General features: G+C 41.1%; 1 protein-coding gene across 2 annotated transcripts; it reads right to left on the reverse strand.

Annotated features, from left to right (window-relative positions):
- Positions 1–229: 229 nt before the first annotated feature.
- Positions 230–17797, reverse strand: LOC311072765 (uncharacterized protein). 2 transcript variants are annotated; one of them, XM_084097994.1, is made up of 4 exons: positions 17688–17797; positions 12305–12454; positions 4059–4226; positions 230–737 (listed from the first exon to the last, which is right to left on the reverse strand). In XM_084097994.1, exons 1-3 carry the CDS (start codon positions 17767–17769, stop codon positions 4063–4065), a joined length of 396 nt encoding a protein of 131 aa, XP_083954120.1. In that variant the 5' UTR covers positions 17770–17797; the 3' UTR covers positions 230–737; positions 4059–4062. The 2 variants fall into 2 exon arrangements, with proteins under 2 accessions (XP_083954120.1, XP_083954119.1); XM_084097993.1 differs by having other exon boundaries at positions 4059–4232.
- Between the last annotated feature and the right edge of the window lie 307 nt (positions 17798–18104).

Genomic DNA, 18104 nt, shown 5'->3' on the forward strand with positions numbered 1-18104 from the left:
ACCACAGCTTGTCCTTCTACCGCCATGGAAACGTCAAAGCCACACACTTGTCCATATATGGTATTCTCTTAGACTCTTCCGACTTTTGATGTATGCAAATCCGGGATATTTATTTATTTTGTTGTTGTTTATTTTTCATTGAAAGAAATACAACAATGCTTCATTTCCATGATCATGTATGTATAAGTTCTGCAATAAAAAAAAAATAAAAAAATAGGCTCTTCCGAAGTTCCGACTGAGATGTAACCTATGTAACCTATGCTATGTAACCCTACAGGGATCTTACAAAAAGAAAATTACTCTTGATAGTTATTCTAGCATGCAGTATTTGTTTTAAACAGATGTAAGTTAATCTCTTAATCAAATAAAATGCGTCTGTAACATTTAAAGATGATTGCGATAATCTTCAGGAGCCATTGGGGGCTTAAAACACCATCGAGCCCATGGTACACTTCCTGGCTGTTGTGCAGTTAATGAAAAGATGCTGAATTTTTTTTTAACAAACCATTAAGAAAATAAACACAAAAAGAGACTTTAGACTTTAAAACTTTAATGAACAAAAGCAAGAAAAAAAGAAAAGAAAAGAAAAAAAACCCTCAAAAAATAAACTGAAATTAAGGGTGCTTGAGTCCAGGTGACTAGGCTGTCATGCTGAAAGCTGGTTGGGATGTGGGGAATTAGAAATAACATGTAGGAATTCACTGGCAGGCTCCTATGTGTCATCCCAGGTTTTGCCACTGTAAAATATAAGTGCAAAAAAATTCATAAGAACACAGAGAAAAATAATCAAAATCACTGTTGGGTTAAATTTAGAGAGTTCATTGAAATGTATTTATGTTTGTTAAAGTAGCATTAACCCTGGTTAAGCCCAGTGGTGGAGTGGAACTGAGTACATTACATTTACTCAATTTACTTAATAACAAATTTGAGGTACTTGGACTTAATTGGTGTTTTTTCATTTTACACATTTTTATACAACATTGCATCTCACAGGAAAATATTGTACTTTTTACTAAACTACAATTGTCTGGCAGCTAGTTACACAATGTTCCATACAGTTCCTGTACATTAAAAGCCATGTATCTCAAAATGTACTGATTTCAAAATGTTTCTGATAAACTGAGGGATGAAGTTGTCATTAGTGGGATGAGGAAAATCACATTTCCAACACATGTACAACAGGAAACAACTAAATTATGACACATAAGTGTTTCAGATGCTGAAAGATTAATTTATGTGTGCATGAAACACTGCTACTTTTGTAATGCATTACCAAGTGGCTGTCCTGCAGGCTCAATAAATAAGATCATTCAGAGCTAGAGCTAGCCACTAGAGAACTTACTAGAAACAGAAAACCTGATCACATCAGGACCATTTTATTGTTCATACATTGGCTGTCTGTCAGCTAATTTTAGAATTCTATTAATTACTCAGCAAGTACTGAATGGTCCAGCTCCTCATTACCTACAATCCATTGTGATAATCACAAAATTCCAGGATCTTACTGTGGTGATGTAATCAGCCATCATAGGGTTAATTCCCAAATATGGTGTTCTGCGGGTATAAAAAGAGATGCGGCAGACATCTAGGCAAGCGTGCTATTCCGAGTCCGGGAGGTGACGTCATTCTGGGGCGCCGGTTTAGGTTTAGGAGGTAAGGGCTTTTGTGGCAAGTGCATGAATGTTTGGATCAGAAAGGGTAATTTGGGACTCGCTTAACTTGCAGTGTGGCGGAGGAGAACGTGGAGTGAACGCTTATCATGGCGAGCCTTTTATTAGCACGCCTTGAGTGCACTGCGCGGCACAAGTTATTTACCGCAGGTATGTGATGCATTTTTATTATGCCTAAGCTAACGAGACGATCATCTCCTAAACCTAATGTTATGTTTTAATAGTGGTATGAGGCGTGGAGGTGTTGCAGCAGGCTTTGCAGATTGTGGGAGCATTGAAGACACTGTCGGCTCGTGCTACTTTCTGTAACTCTTATCTGTGTGTGTGACGCTGAACGACTTCGGACGGATTGTGTTTCACTCCCAAGTCGCTGTGTTCGCCCGCCCTTCCGTCTCTTATTTGAACTACAGTTTCTGTGAACTTGTATGCGAATTCTAATTCAACAGTGTGACGGTCTCCATCCGGTCAAGGACGACGTCTAAGCTGATCAAAATACGCGCCGAGCGTACAGCCTGCCAGGATACATCTAAATTGGGGCTGTGACAGTGTTCCTCGACGGGTGGACTGAGGACGGGGGAGGGGTAACCTTACAGCGACGAAGGTCTATGTGTGTCACCCTTATATTTGTACATTATTAGGAATGTTTGGTTTTCTTTTGTATTTTCTGTTTTGTTTGTGTTGAATTGATTTTCTGTTTGTGATTAATATGTTTGTCAAGATATAGGGGAATGACCCATTAATGCCCGCTATCGTGCTGATCACGGCCCACAAGCATCAGCTGGTTGGCTGGTATTGCTACTGAGAAAGACAGGCCTTTACGGCCGGGTGTGATTATACGCTTCATTGACAGAGTTTTATGTGGAAAGTGTATGTGTTTTTGTTTATTGTTATATTGATTGTTCTTGTCTTTTCCCTTCAGAATCTGGGGTACCCGTGGTTCCTGAAGTCTTCTGGGTGTGGTGGTGGTTTGACTGACAGTCTGCAGTGTTCACAACGGGTGGAGTGTTGTGAGAGAGCACGAGTGGTTGCTGTGTTGATCTAATAGTCAGGACAAATCCCCCAGGTTCTGAAGTGGTAGGCGTGTGTGTGTGATTGTTGATTTATCTGACTCTACGATTTACTACTGAAGATCGTGTTGTATTTTATTAAATGGTGTTTTTTTAATAAACTGTTTTGTACTATCATCGTTGTCTGCTATCTGACTTAGCCACTACGTATCTGCGTGCTTTGTGTACCTGAATAATCTGTGGGTTCCCGGACTATTTCCGGGTGGCGTAGTCGGACTTAACCTAAAATTGCAAACTGCCACATTACAAATAGAATATTCTAAATAAAGACAAGGAGGTAGACCATTCTCCCATTTGTCTTTAAAATTATGGAATAGTCTTCTGAGCATTCCAAATTCAGACACACTCTCGCGGTCCAGACTAAAGACAGTCCGGATATTTATCTTTAGTCTGGACTGAGAGAGTGTGTCTGATTTTGGAATGTTTTGCAACCTGAAATGATGAAAAGACATGGAAAGTTTATTAAGCCATGATGCCATGCTTTGTAGTTGAATCAGTCTAAATGTATCATCTCACATCATCTCAGGTGATATGCAGTCCTTTCCATTTATGTCAAAGTAAATTTGTCCCTGATTTTGTAAGCAAAATGTAGCCTACAGGATTGATTTTCCCAAAGTCCTCTTAGCTTAAAGGTCCTTGCACACTGACTCCGAAATTCACGTCAGAAATGTTCGCACGTTAAAAAATAAATATGACAAATAAATGTTTTGTCAATCACGTGTACACACTGCCGTCATAAAAAAATTCGGATCGGGTTCGGTTTTCTGCATTTTTTCGGATCAGTAGCAAAAACTTTGAATGGTGTTTTGACAATTCAGAGCCACCGAGTGACGAATACGGAAAAACGCATACGAAAATGTTGGACTCAGTGTGGAAGGACCTTAAGTCAGGGACTGACATTAACCACAGCCCTTGGACATTGGCCACAGCTAAATAACTAACTAAATAAATACTGTGAACTGGCTACCAATGACCTGGTTAGCCAAATGAATCTAATTTACATGAAGTCAACTCTGACTGGGAGCAAATTTATTAACAGTGTGGAGTGAGATGTACCTTTTCTTCTGTTCTTCACACGTGGCCCTTCCTGACTCAAAGACGTGGAAATGGAAGAGGCAGACGGAGATGGAGGAGAGACAGAGGTAGAACAGTGTGAAGAGGTAGAGGTGTTTGTTTGTTTCATTTGTTGCAATGACTTAGAGCATGGCAGTGGAAGTTTGGAAGAAAGTGAAGGAAGAATAGTTGTACAAGTAGAAGTAGTAGGAGAGAGAGAGGTTGGAAAGAGTGGGGAAGACAGAGGAACAAAGTTAAAAACAAATACCGTCTCAGACTCCTTGGTTTGAATCTCCAACGCTTGACTCTCCACCATTTGACTCTCCGCCGCCGCTTGACTCTCCACCACCGCCGCCTGACTCTCCACCGCCGCTGGACTCTCCGCCGCCGCCGCCTGACTCTCCACCGCCGCCGCTTGACTCTACACCGCCGCCGCCTGACTCTCCGTAAGGTAAAGATGGATTATTCCATGTATGAGAGAGACAGAGAGAGAGAGACAGAGACAATTACACTACAGCACAGACAGGTATAAACAAGACAGACGTGGCTCCTAAAAGTCTGGTTTTAGTCTGGTTTCAAAAGCGGACACTCAACTGAGACTGCCCTGCTCTCAGTAATTGAAGCTCTGAGACTGGCAAGAGCAGCTTCCAAATCCTCAGTTCTCATCCTGCTGTATCTGTCTGCTGCCTTTGACACAGTTAACCATCATATCCTCCTTTCAATCCTAAAGATGAAGGGCATCTCGGGAACCGCACTCCTATGGTTCAAGTCTTAACTCTCAGGTAGGTCCTTTAGGGTTTCATGGAGGGGTGTGGTGTCTAAGACCCAACATCTAGATACTGGAGTGCCTCAGGGCTCAGTGCTTGGACCACTTCTCTTCTCCATCTACATGACATCACTAGGATCTGTGATTCAGAAACATGGCTTTTCCTATTACTGCTACGCTGATGACACACAACTCTACCTCTCATTCCAGCCTGACGATCCGACGGTAGCTGATCGTATCTCAGCCTGCCTGACAGACATTTCTAGCTGGATGAAGGACCACCACCTTCAACTAAACTTTGCGAAGACAGAGCTACTTGTGGTCCCGACCAACCCAACACTTCACCATTCAGCTAGGCTCGTCATCCATAACGCCATCTAGGTCAGCCAGGAACCTTAGTGTGGTAATTGATGATCAATTGAACTTCACAGACCACATTGCTAGAACTGCCCGGTCATGTAGATTTGCCTTGTACAACATTAGGAGGATCAGGCCCTTCCTATCAGAACATGCCACTCAACTCCTTGTCCAAGCGCTTGTTTTATCCAGACTTGACTATTGTAACGCTCTCCTGGCTGGTCTTCCAGCTTGCACAGTCAAACCTCTGCAACTGATCCAGAATGCTGCAGCTAGAGTGGTCTTTAACGAGCCGAAAAGGGCACACGTCACTCCTCTCCTCACAAAATTGCACTGGTTGCCAGTTGCCGCTCGCATCAAATTCAAGTCACTGACGTTCGCCTACAGAACAACCACTGGTTTTGCTCCCTATTACTTTAACTCTTTACTTCAGACTTACATGCCATCCAGGAACTTGCGCTCTACAAGTGAACGACGTCTTGTGGTGCCATCTCAAAAAGGCACAAAATCTCTTTCTCGGACTGTTCCCTGCTGGTGGAATGATCTGCCTAACTCAACCAGAGCTGCTGAGTCCATAGCCATTTTCAAGAAACGGCTGAAGATGCTTCTTTTTCGACAGCACTTGATCCAGTAATACTAACACTTTCTCTACTACTCTATTCTATTCTGTTCTATAAAAATTTTTTTTTTTTAAAAACTGCGTTAGATTAAACTGAGAAGGGTCATAGCACTTGCATATTGTTGTCCTACTGTTAGTTTAACTGCTTCTATTGTTCTCATTTGTAAGTCGCTTTGGATAAAAGCGTCTGCTAAATGAATGAATGTAAATGTAAAAGTGCCTTTATTGTGTGTGTATGTGTGCTGGGGGATTAGAATAAAGAGCAGGCAAAATTAAAGGACCTGATAAGGGAGAAAAAAGCAATTCAGAATTGAACATCTTATAGTTTTACACCAGTATTCTTAATGTTGCCAGATTGGATAGTTTTCCAGCCATTTGGTTGGTTCTCTTACGAGAGGTCTCTCGTACTGCGAAATATCTTACACTAGGGGAAAATCTCTTTTCCGCGAGATATTGAATCATTATTATTGAAAAATTATTGAAATTATTGAAAAATTATCCTTAATTTTGAATTAATTCTTGCATCGCTGGATCCTGTGAGGAAGAAGCTGCGCTGTCTGAGAAAGCCTTCTGCGGGACGAGTCTTTGCATCTGAAGCCGCTGGTCGACAACTCGCCGCCTTCAGTCGCCGTTCCTGCTACTCTATCCGGCGTATTATATCCTTTTCTCTGCTAGTGTGTGTTCGCCGCTGTGACACTCTTCTAAAAGAGTAATTTCCTACGAGGCGCTGTTTCAAATGCCTCGCACACTCCCGCTCTCTCTCTCCCTCTGTTCGAGCCGTGCAAACTGCGCCGTTCACAAGGGATGTCGGAAGCAGACAGTCACGGGGCTAGTTTTCTTTACGTTAAAGAAATTCTCAGTCCCCTCTTAAGTTCAGGAGGCTGGAAATATTAATATTGCAGTAAACAAGCCTGTTATAATACACGCACGCCTGCAAACAAACGGCGACACAAAGCATGACACTCTCTTATATGCTCGCGCTAACTGAAAGCTCATGTGTTTCCCCCTGTGGCTCAGTGGTGGAATCTTAGGCTTTCGTGCCAGAGACCCGTGTTCGAATCCCAGGTCTAGCAGCAGATAAAAATTATGCCGTCAAAGCTTTTCGCTCTGTCAGTCACCTTAAAAAGGCGACTGCAGATGTGTATTTTGCAGCCAACGAACGCGTTGTACAACCCGCTCGCCTGCACCCACACCGTTTCTAAAAACGAGACCTCAAAGTCTTCCTAGCCCGCCTAGGAAAGCGACGGTGTTCAAGTCCCGCTGTGGCCAGACTTCCACCAAAACTTCCCGCTCGTTCAGTTCCAGAAAATGCGACTGTTCCAGCGGTTCCACAGCCGGTTCCACAGCCCGTTTGCCTGCACACAAACACCGTTTTTACGGAGACCCAGATGAATCTCGTAAAGAGTGTAATTTCTGGTATTCCGGCCATGGCCGATGGTGTTATGAGTGTAGTAAAAATGCCCACAGCCCAGTGCTCATTCCTACACACAAGCACAGCCCACCACACAGGGCTTGCACGCATAAAATCGACTCAGGTCGATCGTGCATTAAATGTAGTGAATGTGCCCACGACCCAGCTCCCACAAACACTACACACTGCATGTCTCACGGTTTCTGTAAAACGAAAACCAAAACACGTACAGTCAGCTCAAGCCGACGGTGTTTTCAGTGTAAATGTGCCTGCTGTCCCGCGCCCACATCCACTCACAGACATGACAAGCCCCACGGGGCTCACCCCGCTCGCTCTCTCTCAGCAAACTGCCATAAGAGAACCGAGCGCGGGCAGGCTGCCCGTTGTGATCAACGCGCCCCCCGCCTCGAACGCTGCAAGCACGGCGTCCATGTTACAGCACACCGATGCTCTCCGGTCACCACCATCTCGCGGCCAGAGCCGCATGCACTATTCATGCAAGTGCATGGGCAAAGCTTCCCGGGGTATCAGAATGGGTGCTGAACATTATAAAGAGAGGCTATTCGCTACAGTTTGCGCGTCGCCCCCGCCGTTACGCGGCGCGAGTCGAAACTACGGTAAAAAAGGAAGTAGCACATCTACTTCGAGCCGAGATAGCGAAACTTTGAGCAAAGGAGCCATAGAGCCTTTATCTCAAGCTCAGAGCGAAGGGGGTCTATACAGCAGATACTTTCTGGTACCGAAAAAAGACGGGGGTCTCAGATCCATTCTAGATCTAAAACAACGAGACGCAGGTTCAGGATGCTCACAACCAGGAAAATCCTCGCGCAAATTTGCCAAGGGGACTGGTTTATGTCAATAGATGGGTTAACAAATAGATTTATTTCAGGGACTGGCTGCATCGAAACAGAGTCTATCCAGGTGGATAGTTGATGCTATAGCGCTGGCTTACACTTCTAAGGGCCTGCAGTGCCCGTTAGGTGTCAGGGATTGCCTTGCAAGATATATGTATGGCGGCAGGCTGGGCCTCCACGTCTACATTCATAAGGTTTTATAACCTAGAGGTTCCCGCTTTACAGGCTAAGCTGCTTTCGGTCAAATAAATCAGTATTATCTGCCCCGAAGCTACTGGCTCAGAATACTGAAACTGTTCGAGCGCCGCTCGATGATCGATTAAATAGCTCTATGGGCATTGTGTAAGACCCATTATATTCATCAGTCCAGGCCGAGTTTTTTGCCCTGGCTGAGTTAGTATTAATGATCCTGTGTCGGACCAGCGTACACCTGAGAAGGACGGTGAGAGTGTATAGATGCTAAAGACCTGTGTGCTCATGTGTGATTGAGATAGTGATAGTAGCTTCTTGACGGGACGCCGTCACCTTACTTCAGGGAATTGTATTGTATTTTTAACAACTGCAAGTTGTTTAAATTGTCCGTGGTGAAGTCAGATTCGTATTAAGAATTTCCACAACAACCTGCAGTTGAGCGTTGTTAAACTCACACCGCTGAATGCGGTTGCACACCACAATGAGCGTTGTTAAACTCACCGCTGAATGCGATTGCACACCATAAGCGTTGTTAAACTCACCGCTGAATGCGGTTGCCTGTGAACGCGCTAAACCTTTGCGCAGAGGCCACTTTGATATCAGATTGCGAGGGTATTAAACATCAAAAACCAGTTGGAGGGCCAGATAAAGATCATCTGGGGGCCGCCATTAGAAGTAAATCGGACTACCCTGCACGTTGAAAAATAACGCCAAAGGTATACCCAGTGCGTTAAAAAGTGACGCCAAGGGGTCCTGGCCAAGCGTCCATATGTGACGAGTCCAACTGCGTCCTGTAAAACGCCTGTAGGTTGCATTGATGAGCGCGTCTCTCACACATGATAAAGGGTGTGTGTTGAATTCGGCCAATATACTCCTGCGGGCAATTAAGGGATGATCATGGAACCTATATTGTTGTGTTTTTAGTTAGGATACCTAGCACACATTCACGTTTAAACTGAGTAGGCTTCCACAGGCTAATTTAAAACTAAACGAAATTGTAGCCTACGCACGCTACTGTTGCTGAAAGCGTCTGATATCACGCACTTGGATTGGCTAGCAAAGTCCAACTGCGTCCTGTAAAACGCGGGTGGGTTGCATTGGAGGTGGTTAAGTCAAACATCTATCACAGACAATAAGGGTGTTGAAAATGGCAAATAGACTCCTCTTGAAAGATAAATAATGGAAAACAATGACCTCCTATGTTAGGTGTAGGCAGTCCTAATCATAGAGCAAACATAAGTCGTTGTTGCTGAAAACGTCTTTAGTCTGTGTAGTCGGTCAATGTTTAGGTAAATTGATGACTGCCGAAGCCCTGAGCGTGTAATAACATTGCGGATGGTTTTACATTGAAGTTGGTTGAAAGCCATGGCCCATGTGCGTGTCATCTATAGCATAAGGGTGCTATATGCATGGGCAGAAAACGCAGAAGGCCAAGACAAAACAGCTTTTTATGGCCCCGTTCACACCGCAAGTCTTAATGCTCAATTTTGATTTTTTGCTCAGATCCGATTTTTTGATTGGCTGTTCACATTACCTTTTAAAATGTGACCTATATCTGATTGCAGTGTGAACTGTTTGAGGTTTCAAACTAACCCGCATGCGCAAAAGAACAATAACAATGACATCAGACGCAGCACACGGTTGCACTAAAGTTTGGGAGGTTATGGAGGAAGTAAACATATTCACATTTATTTAAAAATGTTTGTGTAATGGAAGCCGTAACATTAATGAGCAGGTGCTGAGGAGGAGAAGAACGAAGAGAAAGAGAGCAAAATTGGCTATTTTTGCCTTTTGCGGGTTTATGGCTGCAAATTCACTACAGAGGTCTGTGTGGATGCGTAGTTTGACACTGCAGCCACGTTCTCCTGTGTCCCCGTTCTTCCATTTCGTGTGCAATTTTTTCAAAAACGGAGCAGTTACGGTAGGATTCTTCTAATTTAGCTTGAATTGAAGTATCTCCCCATATACTAATTTGGTCTAACACCTCACTCTCAAGTTTTTAATGTTAGGCTACTGTCTATGTCTGTTGTGTCTAGGGCTTCATCGCCGACGCATAATTGTGACAAATGTCGACGTAGATTGACGTAAAAGTCGCATCAAATCCGCCTTGGTTGTTCACACTGCGGCCGCATTGAAAAAAATCAGATCTGGGTCTGATTCAGTACCACATATGTATGTGGTCTAAATCTGATGTGAAAAAATCAGATCTGGGCTAGATTTGAGTGTTCACACTACCTCTGAAGAAGTCTGACCTGGTCACTTGACCCCAAAAAAATCAGATTTGGGCCACTTTTGCCTGCAGTGTGAACGGGGCCTTAGATGCCCTGAGATGAGAACGGGTTGCAATGTGACAGTTAATATGAGTTTTTGTGAAGATTGTTTTAAGTTCACTTAAATTATATTAGTTATATACAGGCTTGGGAGGGTTACTTTAAAAATGTATTCCGTTACAGTTACAAATTACTTCATAAAAAAAGTATTCAGTAATGTAATCCAGGCTACCACAATATGAAAGGAATGTAATCTGATTACTTTTGGATTATTTCAAGGTCAAATATTATGAATAAAAACCTTTTATTTATTAAGAATTTCACAGCCCTGAATATATATTTATGTAAAGGACTATACAGACATCTAGTGGCTACAGTATGGTATTACAGATTATTTTGTTTTATTTTTAACTAACATGTACAAGGAAAAAAATAAAAATAAAAACACAACATTTAAAAATTTTACACACAATCTACATATTAGTTTATTTTAAAATAGGCCTACATGTTGACTCAAGCCGTGATCTTTCTTAATTTGCCTGACTGAACTTGGGCCGTTGGCAGTGAGTTCCCCTACGTTACCTAGACAGCAAACATCCGGTTAAGAGAGAAGAGATTAAGAAGGGACATTTTGGGTACTAAAATAATTTCTACAGATTCCAGCATCCATTAATTGAAAGCGTTTTTACCCGCGGGCTATGAAGGACTAAAAATGACAGAAAGAAAAATAAATAAATAAAAGTAGAAATAAATAAATAAATGCAGAAATAATAGTGAAAATAAATACATTTTGGTAATATAAATGGCTATTTATGTATTTTTACATGTATGTATTTATTTATTTATTTATTCATTTATGCATTTCTATATGTATTTATTTATGCATTTATTTATTTATTTATGTATTTCTACATTTATTTATTTCTACATTTATTTATTTATGTATTTCCACATTTCTACATTTATTTTTCCCTGTGCCTGTATGCTAATTGACCTATGCTAAGCCACGCCCCCAAACGCGATGAGCCAATCACAGTGCACATAGCTAACCCAATACACTCGGACATTCTCTGCTTCCACGTCCATTGAAATGCATTGCAGTTAGTCAGTTTTCATTCGTTTTTATATGTTTTTTCTTGTCATTTTTGCTTTTAAACAGCGCGCGCGTGTGTGTGTGTGTGATTTTGGTTGGGTGACAGTTGTAGGTTACAGTTTGACAAGAGTTTACAGTTTGACAAAAGCACAATGTTGTGTTTTACACAAATATAAGTAACGTTAGGCTAAACACTTGATCAGTTTTAATGATGTCCTGTATGAACAAAATGGAGTATGTTTTTATGTTTCCACTGTTCGATCGCGCCTGCGCCTCTCTCTCTCTGACACACACACACACACACATTACAGCATTGCAATCTTGACATCGCAGCCTGTTCATTATGCTGCGTTCGTACCAAACGCGAATAGAGCGTCAAATTCGCGCGTATCGCGTCTAGTTCGACGCTTGAACATTTTGAATCCATTCGCGCGTTCAAAGCGAATAGGACGCGCGAGCGTTTGAAGCGAAATAGCACCAAACTATAACGTTTACACTGTGAACTGTAAATCTTTGTCTGGAGCTGAAGCTTATCGACCTTCTCAACAATAAAATTATTAATATAACCCCCTCCAATGCATAGTTAAGGCCCCTTTGATGACTTCGAGATGATATATAATCTTTCTGTCTCCAAAAATCATCAATTGCCTCCTGTGAAATGTCTCCTACTGTGACAGCATATATATATATATATTTTTTTTTAAATAAATGTTAAAATTGATAGCTTTCAATTACACTGTAATGCTGAATGCCTATAATTAATGACTAAAATTAAGAAAGAAAAAAAAATCAATTTCATAGAGACATCAGGAGCAGTATTGGTATCAGTAATGCCTTCTTTCATAAAAAGATGCCATTAAACAAATATTTGAAATATTGATTGACCGCATATAATATAATATAATATAATATAATATAATATAATATAATATAATATAATATAATATAATACCTGTATCTGGAGCCATACACTGAAGTCCACATCCATTGCTGCAGCATTTCTCATTGTTGGCACAGTCACTGTCATTGGCACACATCACGAAACGTATCCGGGCACACACTTCTGCTTCATATTTTGTGCTCGGACACACTCCTGGATTTGCTGTTATACAGACACATGACAGAGAAGCCAAATCACTGAATGATGAATGTCTTTTTCACTGGGGTTTTTGGTTATTTTGCTGTTGTAGGCTGTAAGGACCTTTGAAATAACCGAAATCATTTGGCAAAGTGATATGGACATGCAGTGGCGTAGGTTTGATTTTGAAATTGGTGGGGACGGGGACATCAATATAAATATATTTTAAGTTTTGATCGAAATTATTGCTAAGGATATATCAGTGTCACTGGATATTGGTAGGGACACGTCCCTAGCGTCCCTACTAAATTCTACGCCCCTGTGGACATGTAATGCGGCAATTTCTGAATCTGATCTAAAACGGTTTCTGCACCAATTTTGTTTGTGTGTGCATGTGTGTTCCTTTTGAAAGACCTCTAGTATTATTGTCTATAACTGAAACTCACTGAAAGCAGGCGGCACACACACACACACACACACACACACACACACACACACACACACACACACACACACACACACACACACAGCATCTGTATCTTCCAGAGAAGTGTCTCTCGACTGGACGGCACGACTGCCAGCTTCCCGGAGAATGACCGGCCACTAAAGAGCAGGTTATAATCAGGGCAAGGGCCCCTGGGCTTAAGTATATGTTTGGGCCCTAGCAACGCTACAAATGATCTCAACTAGAACATCATTATGGATCACAAAATACACAAAAATGTAAATATGCTTTGAAGTTCCTAGAACAATTAATGCATTAACATGCCATGCCTAGCCTAGCACAAGGTTAGCAGTGATATATAATTAATACAATAAAATACTGGATGTGCTCTGAGTTGAGAGAAGATCAAAACCATGAAATAACACTTGAGGAATTAAAGGAATAGTTAAAATGAAAAGGCAGAGATGAACAGTATTTTTTTTTTTTTTACTTTATTGTCATATCTGTGTTCTCTTAGTCTCATGTCTCATTTCTTAATTTGAATCAAATTCAATCAGAATACAAAGACAATGTGACATGGCAATTCTCTGTAAATAATTACACATGAACGTGAGAATTTATCAAGATCTTTCTAAATGTGCGCTTTTTTGGGTAAAAACAAAACAAAAACAAGTAGCCATAGCCATGTAATTACAATGGCGCAGATGCGATTCAACTGTGTGTTTTTCTATGTAAAATAATGATAAATGTCAGTTTACGCCATTTGATTATGGCATCGAAGCTCGCAGTCAGAGGCTATTAGCCAAGGCTGGCCTGTTTAAAAAAATAGCACTCGCTCGCAGAGAGTGGAAATGTGGCTAATAATTGCTGACTGGCATATAGGCCTAACTGAAGCCCTTCTGCCGGCGGAGTTCTCGCCACCTTTTGAATGCTTTTTCCGATGTAAATTTGGGACAATGTAAGTTCCTTCTCCTTCTCCTTTTCCCTATTCTTTGTTATTTGTTCATCGTAACGTCGTCTCTTTGGTCGTGTGTCGGCCATATACAAATTCTCAAGAATATACAATTTTAACGTTACTCGCTGTTAGGGCATCTCTCCTCTAGCTAACTTCCCTCTTCATGCTTCTCTCTCCTCCACTCCCCACACACCCCCCTTCATGAACTTGCACACTAACCTCCCAACCCCCACCCCCAAATCATTCTTGTACATTATTGGCTGGAACACTGTTTGTTTTAAGCCAGTTTGTTTTTCTTGCCATTTGTGGAGCCTGGGCTACGGTGGCCGAGAGAGCTCAACGCGCTGCAACTGAAGAAAACACATGCAAATAGAAAAAACACCCGCAAATTAAGAAAACATCTTCATCAGTTTCACAACACATGTGTGCTCCAAATACTCACAACACAACCAAATACAGAAACGCGCTGCAAAAGTTCACAACACAACCAAATACAGAAACGCGCTGCAAATAGAACAGAACACAACGGAAATGTTTCCGGGGAACCCAATAAGTGACGGACCGGCTGGGACGTGCTTACAGTTGTCTACTTTTATTATTATTTTTATTTTTTTGCAAAACATACAGAGATGACACGTTTATGACATACAACTTTGTATACAATATACAAAATGTATTTACAATAAGTTCAATGTCATAAGAATACTAAAAAGAACAATGAGCTGAAGACTTAAAATAAATAAATAAAGATAGAGAAAAAGAACATGAGGGAAAGACATTAATCTATACATTGTACACATTTTGTCATGTTATGTTAAAATAAGTTTCATAAGAAATGTTAGAATGCAGCTAGGGTCCAAATATGAGACGGCAAGTTTTAAAGTTGAGACACTCACACACAGATATAACGCATATTTTAAAAACTTTGTTGTATAAAATGTATATTTATTTGCAACAGTTATGTTAACAGCAATAATACTATATTTCTGGTAATATTAATTTGCAACAGTTATGTTAACAGCAATAATACTATATTTCTGGTAAGAACAGCTATTCAGCTGATGTACACACGCTGCGTTGTCATGGGAACATCCCAAGTGAAAATAATGAGGAAATTACGTTGTCTTTCGTTGCTCCCTTCATCAACATAATGGCACACAAGTGCCCCGCTCCCTCCAAAGTGCCCAATTCAAGGGCTCTGCCGTCTTCCCTTTTAAGAGAGTAGGGCATAGATAAAGCACACGAGCAATAAGCACGTCCCAGCCGTCCGTCCGTCACTTATTGGGTTCCCCGGAAACATTTCCGTTGTGTTCTGTCCTATTTGCAGCGCGTTTCTGTATTTGGTTGTGTTGTGAACTTTTGCAGCGCGTTTCTGTATTTGGTTGTGTTGTGAGTATTTGGAGCACACATGTGTTGTGAAACTGATGAAGATGTTTTCTTAATTTGCGGGTGTTTTTTCTATTTGCATGTGTTTTCTTCAGTTGCAGCGCGTTGAGCTCTCTCGGCCACCGTACTGGGCTGTCTACAGAGACCGCGTTTTGTACAGTGTGTTCAGGGGACAGGCAGCTAGTGGATAGTGAGGAGATGTTTGCTGGATATGACGAAAAAAGTTTTTGCCTAGAAAACGTGTGACATCACTTAGAGCACCTTTAATATTTTTTTCAGCATTTGTACAGTGGGTATATAAAATAATCACAATAATCTTGCAACCCTCCCATACAAGCCAGATTTGCGGAGAATTTGTGATATTTTTGTCACATGCACACAATGACCACTCTTTGTCATAAATTCCTGCAACTGCTTCAGAGTTACTGTAGGCCTCTTGGTAGCCTCTCTGACCAGTTTCCTCCTGGCTCTTTCATCCAGTTTGGAGTGACATCCTGACCCAGGGAGGGTCTGTGTTGTACCAAATACCTTCCACTTCTTAATAATAGACTTCACTTTGCTTCTAGGCACTGATAAAGCCTTTGAATTTTTTTTGTATCCATCTCCTGACTTGTGCCTGTCCACAACTTTATCCCAGAGATCTTTTGACAATGCCTTGCCAGCCATAGTTGATTATTTTCTTCAGTTGCACTACCAAGGACTGAAATGCTTCAGGAAAAGCTTGTTTCATGCCGAGCTAATCAAAATGACCACAGCTGATCACAGTTGAAAGTCAGTTGGCTTTGTGTGCTATTGAGAAGGTGAACTACACCTGGTTGGGTTTACAAGTCATTTTTAGGAGGGGGGTGATTCTTTTTCCAATTCATTGATTCTGTTTTTTAATTTGTATTTTTTTTTTCTGACAAGTTGGTATTATATCTTTCACTTGGATGTTCTAAGTTGTAAATACAGCTGAATAAAACAAAAAATGTTTTTGTCTGTTTTCATTTCAGGCTGCAAAGCAACAAAATGTGATTATTTTAAAGGGCATCTTGCAGGTTAGACTACCCAGTGAGTCAATGTATAGAAAAAATAATGTAGGAACTAGATTTAAATATAAATATATACTTATATAAACGCTATTAAGGCTTCTAGAGTCGTTTTTGTGAGAAAAAGTTACTTCCGCATCTGAAAACCGCCGGAAGTGACAGGAGGGAGTGCGGTCAAAGTAAACAATAGGAAAGCAATGGATCGCAATGACAGTTCGGACGCTGAGGAAATTGTAAATGTTTACTTGTATGACGGACCTCAGCCATATAAGTTAATTATGAGCCTGCTATGCAGCCAAGAGAGCAGGACAGGCCAGGATTAGGCAGAACAAGAAATTGAGTTGTGGTGTGAGGAGACCAGGGCAGGTGTCTTGATGAGAGACCAGCGTTAGCTTATAGATATATCCACGTTATCAACACTATACTCCAATCACAATATTGTACAGATTATTATCATGTATCAGGCAATAGCAAAGTATTGGACCCTTAATATCTGCATGTGTTGTGTCAGCCATTAGGAGAAAGTTTCCAGAGAAAGTGGGACTTTATAAAGGCTTTGAATAGTCCCATTTTGGCGACAATGAATAAAAAATAATCATAACTGTCTTACTGTATAAAAACTTTATAAGTAGAAACAGCCAACACAAACATATAAGTGGTTTTGTACAGATTGAAAATGAATTATAGAACTATTTATAATAATAATAAGTTTCGGCTGCAGACTAATAACGAACACATAAATGCATTACATTACAAGTTTATGCAGGATATGTTCATGAATTAAATTAAGACAAGGCACATTTTGTAAAACAGATGTACAATGAGTGATCTCTGACGGATCCGTGAACATGATGTTTCCTACCGGCGCCCGAACCACATTCAGACGACGGACCGTGCGACCCGATGAAGATGCTGTGACAGCAGTGGTGTAGTCTAGTTTTTTGTAGTGAGTATACTGTAATACGGGCTTAAGTAAAAAGATGACTGTGAAAATAGCAGTATTAATTGGTGAGTATAGTACAGTTGGTGAGATACTACATTTTCATGTCAATTCGTGTTCATTCTGACTACGAGCATGCGCTTACTTTAATTCAGCGTGTACAGCACAGCAAAAATAGACTGGGTGCGGAAACGATCGCTGCACTGCTGTAAACGCAACAGGTGTTGTGCCAAATTCTGACCCCCGGTAATAATTTTCAGGGAGTTGAAACTAGGCACAAGACCGGTGACCGGACCACATCCACATGCAGTGTGAAAGCTGTTAACATGGGTATGGAAAAAATAGGCACAGTATACACACTCAATATAAAAGTATTTTCTATATTGACTGACTATAATATTACAATTTATATATTTACAAAGTTCATCTTTCACTGGTCACCTGAACTATTGTTCATACATTTCTTCAGGCTGCGTAATGAAGTTAAAGAACATGGATCTCACCTGTGGTTCCTGGAGCAGCTTCTGTTGTGCTCAAGCATCCAGACAGACACAATAACACAGAGCAATACACTCGAGCTGTCATCCTCTCCAATTACGTTCATACAATGAACTGCTGGAAAAGCATAGGCTACTTGTCTCAGGACGAGAGAGTATTTAAGTTAGCGCTCAACCAATGGCGTGAGTTTGGGGCGGGATGATCTGTTTTGGAGAACAATAGAACACACCCGCATGTTTTAAAAAGTTCCAATGAGGTCAGAGAGTTCTGATACAAGACAAGCTCCAGGCTATGATGCCAATCGGGAGAGCTCTAGGCTATATGAATATGATGCCAAACGGGTTTTTTTCTTCCAGAATACACAAACTAGTTTTCAATGGCCTCATAGAAGTATAATACTTATCCTATACACAATAGTTTGA

The sequence above is a fragment of the Abramis brama genome (assembly GCF_963993115.1).
Source record: "Abramis brama genome assembly, chromosome: 22".
NCBI lineage: Eukaryota > Metazoa > Chordata > Actinopteri > Cypriniformes > Leuciscidae > Abramis > Abramis brama.

Excerpts from the sequence above, each read along its gene's own strand:
- LOC311072765 (XM_084097993.1), bottom strand. The coding sequence starts at position 17,769 with ATGACAGCTCGAGTGTATTGCTCTGTGTTATTGTGTCTGTCTGGATGC. Across the intron at positions 12,455-17,687 it reads AGCTGCTCCAGGAACCACAG|CAAATCCAGGAGTGTGTCCG; the intron begins GTGAGATCCATG and ends TCTGTATAACAG. Across the intron at positions 4,233-12,304 it reads GTGTATGGCTCCAGATACAG|AGTCAGGCGGCGGCGGTGTA; the intron begins GTATTATATTAT and ends TACCTTACGGAG.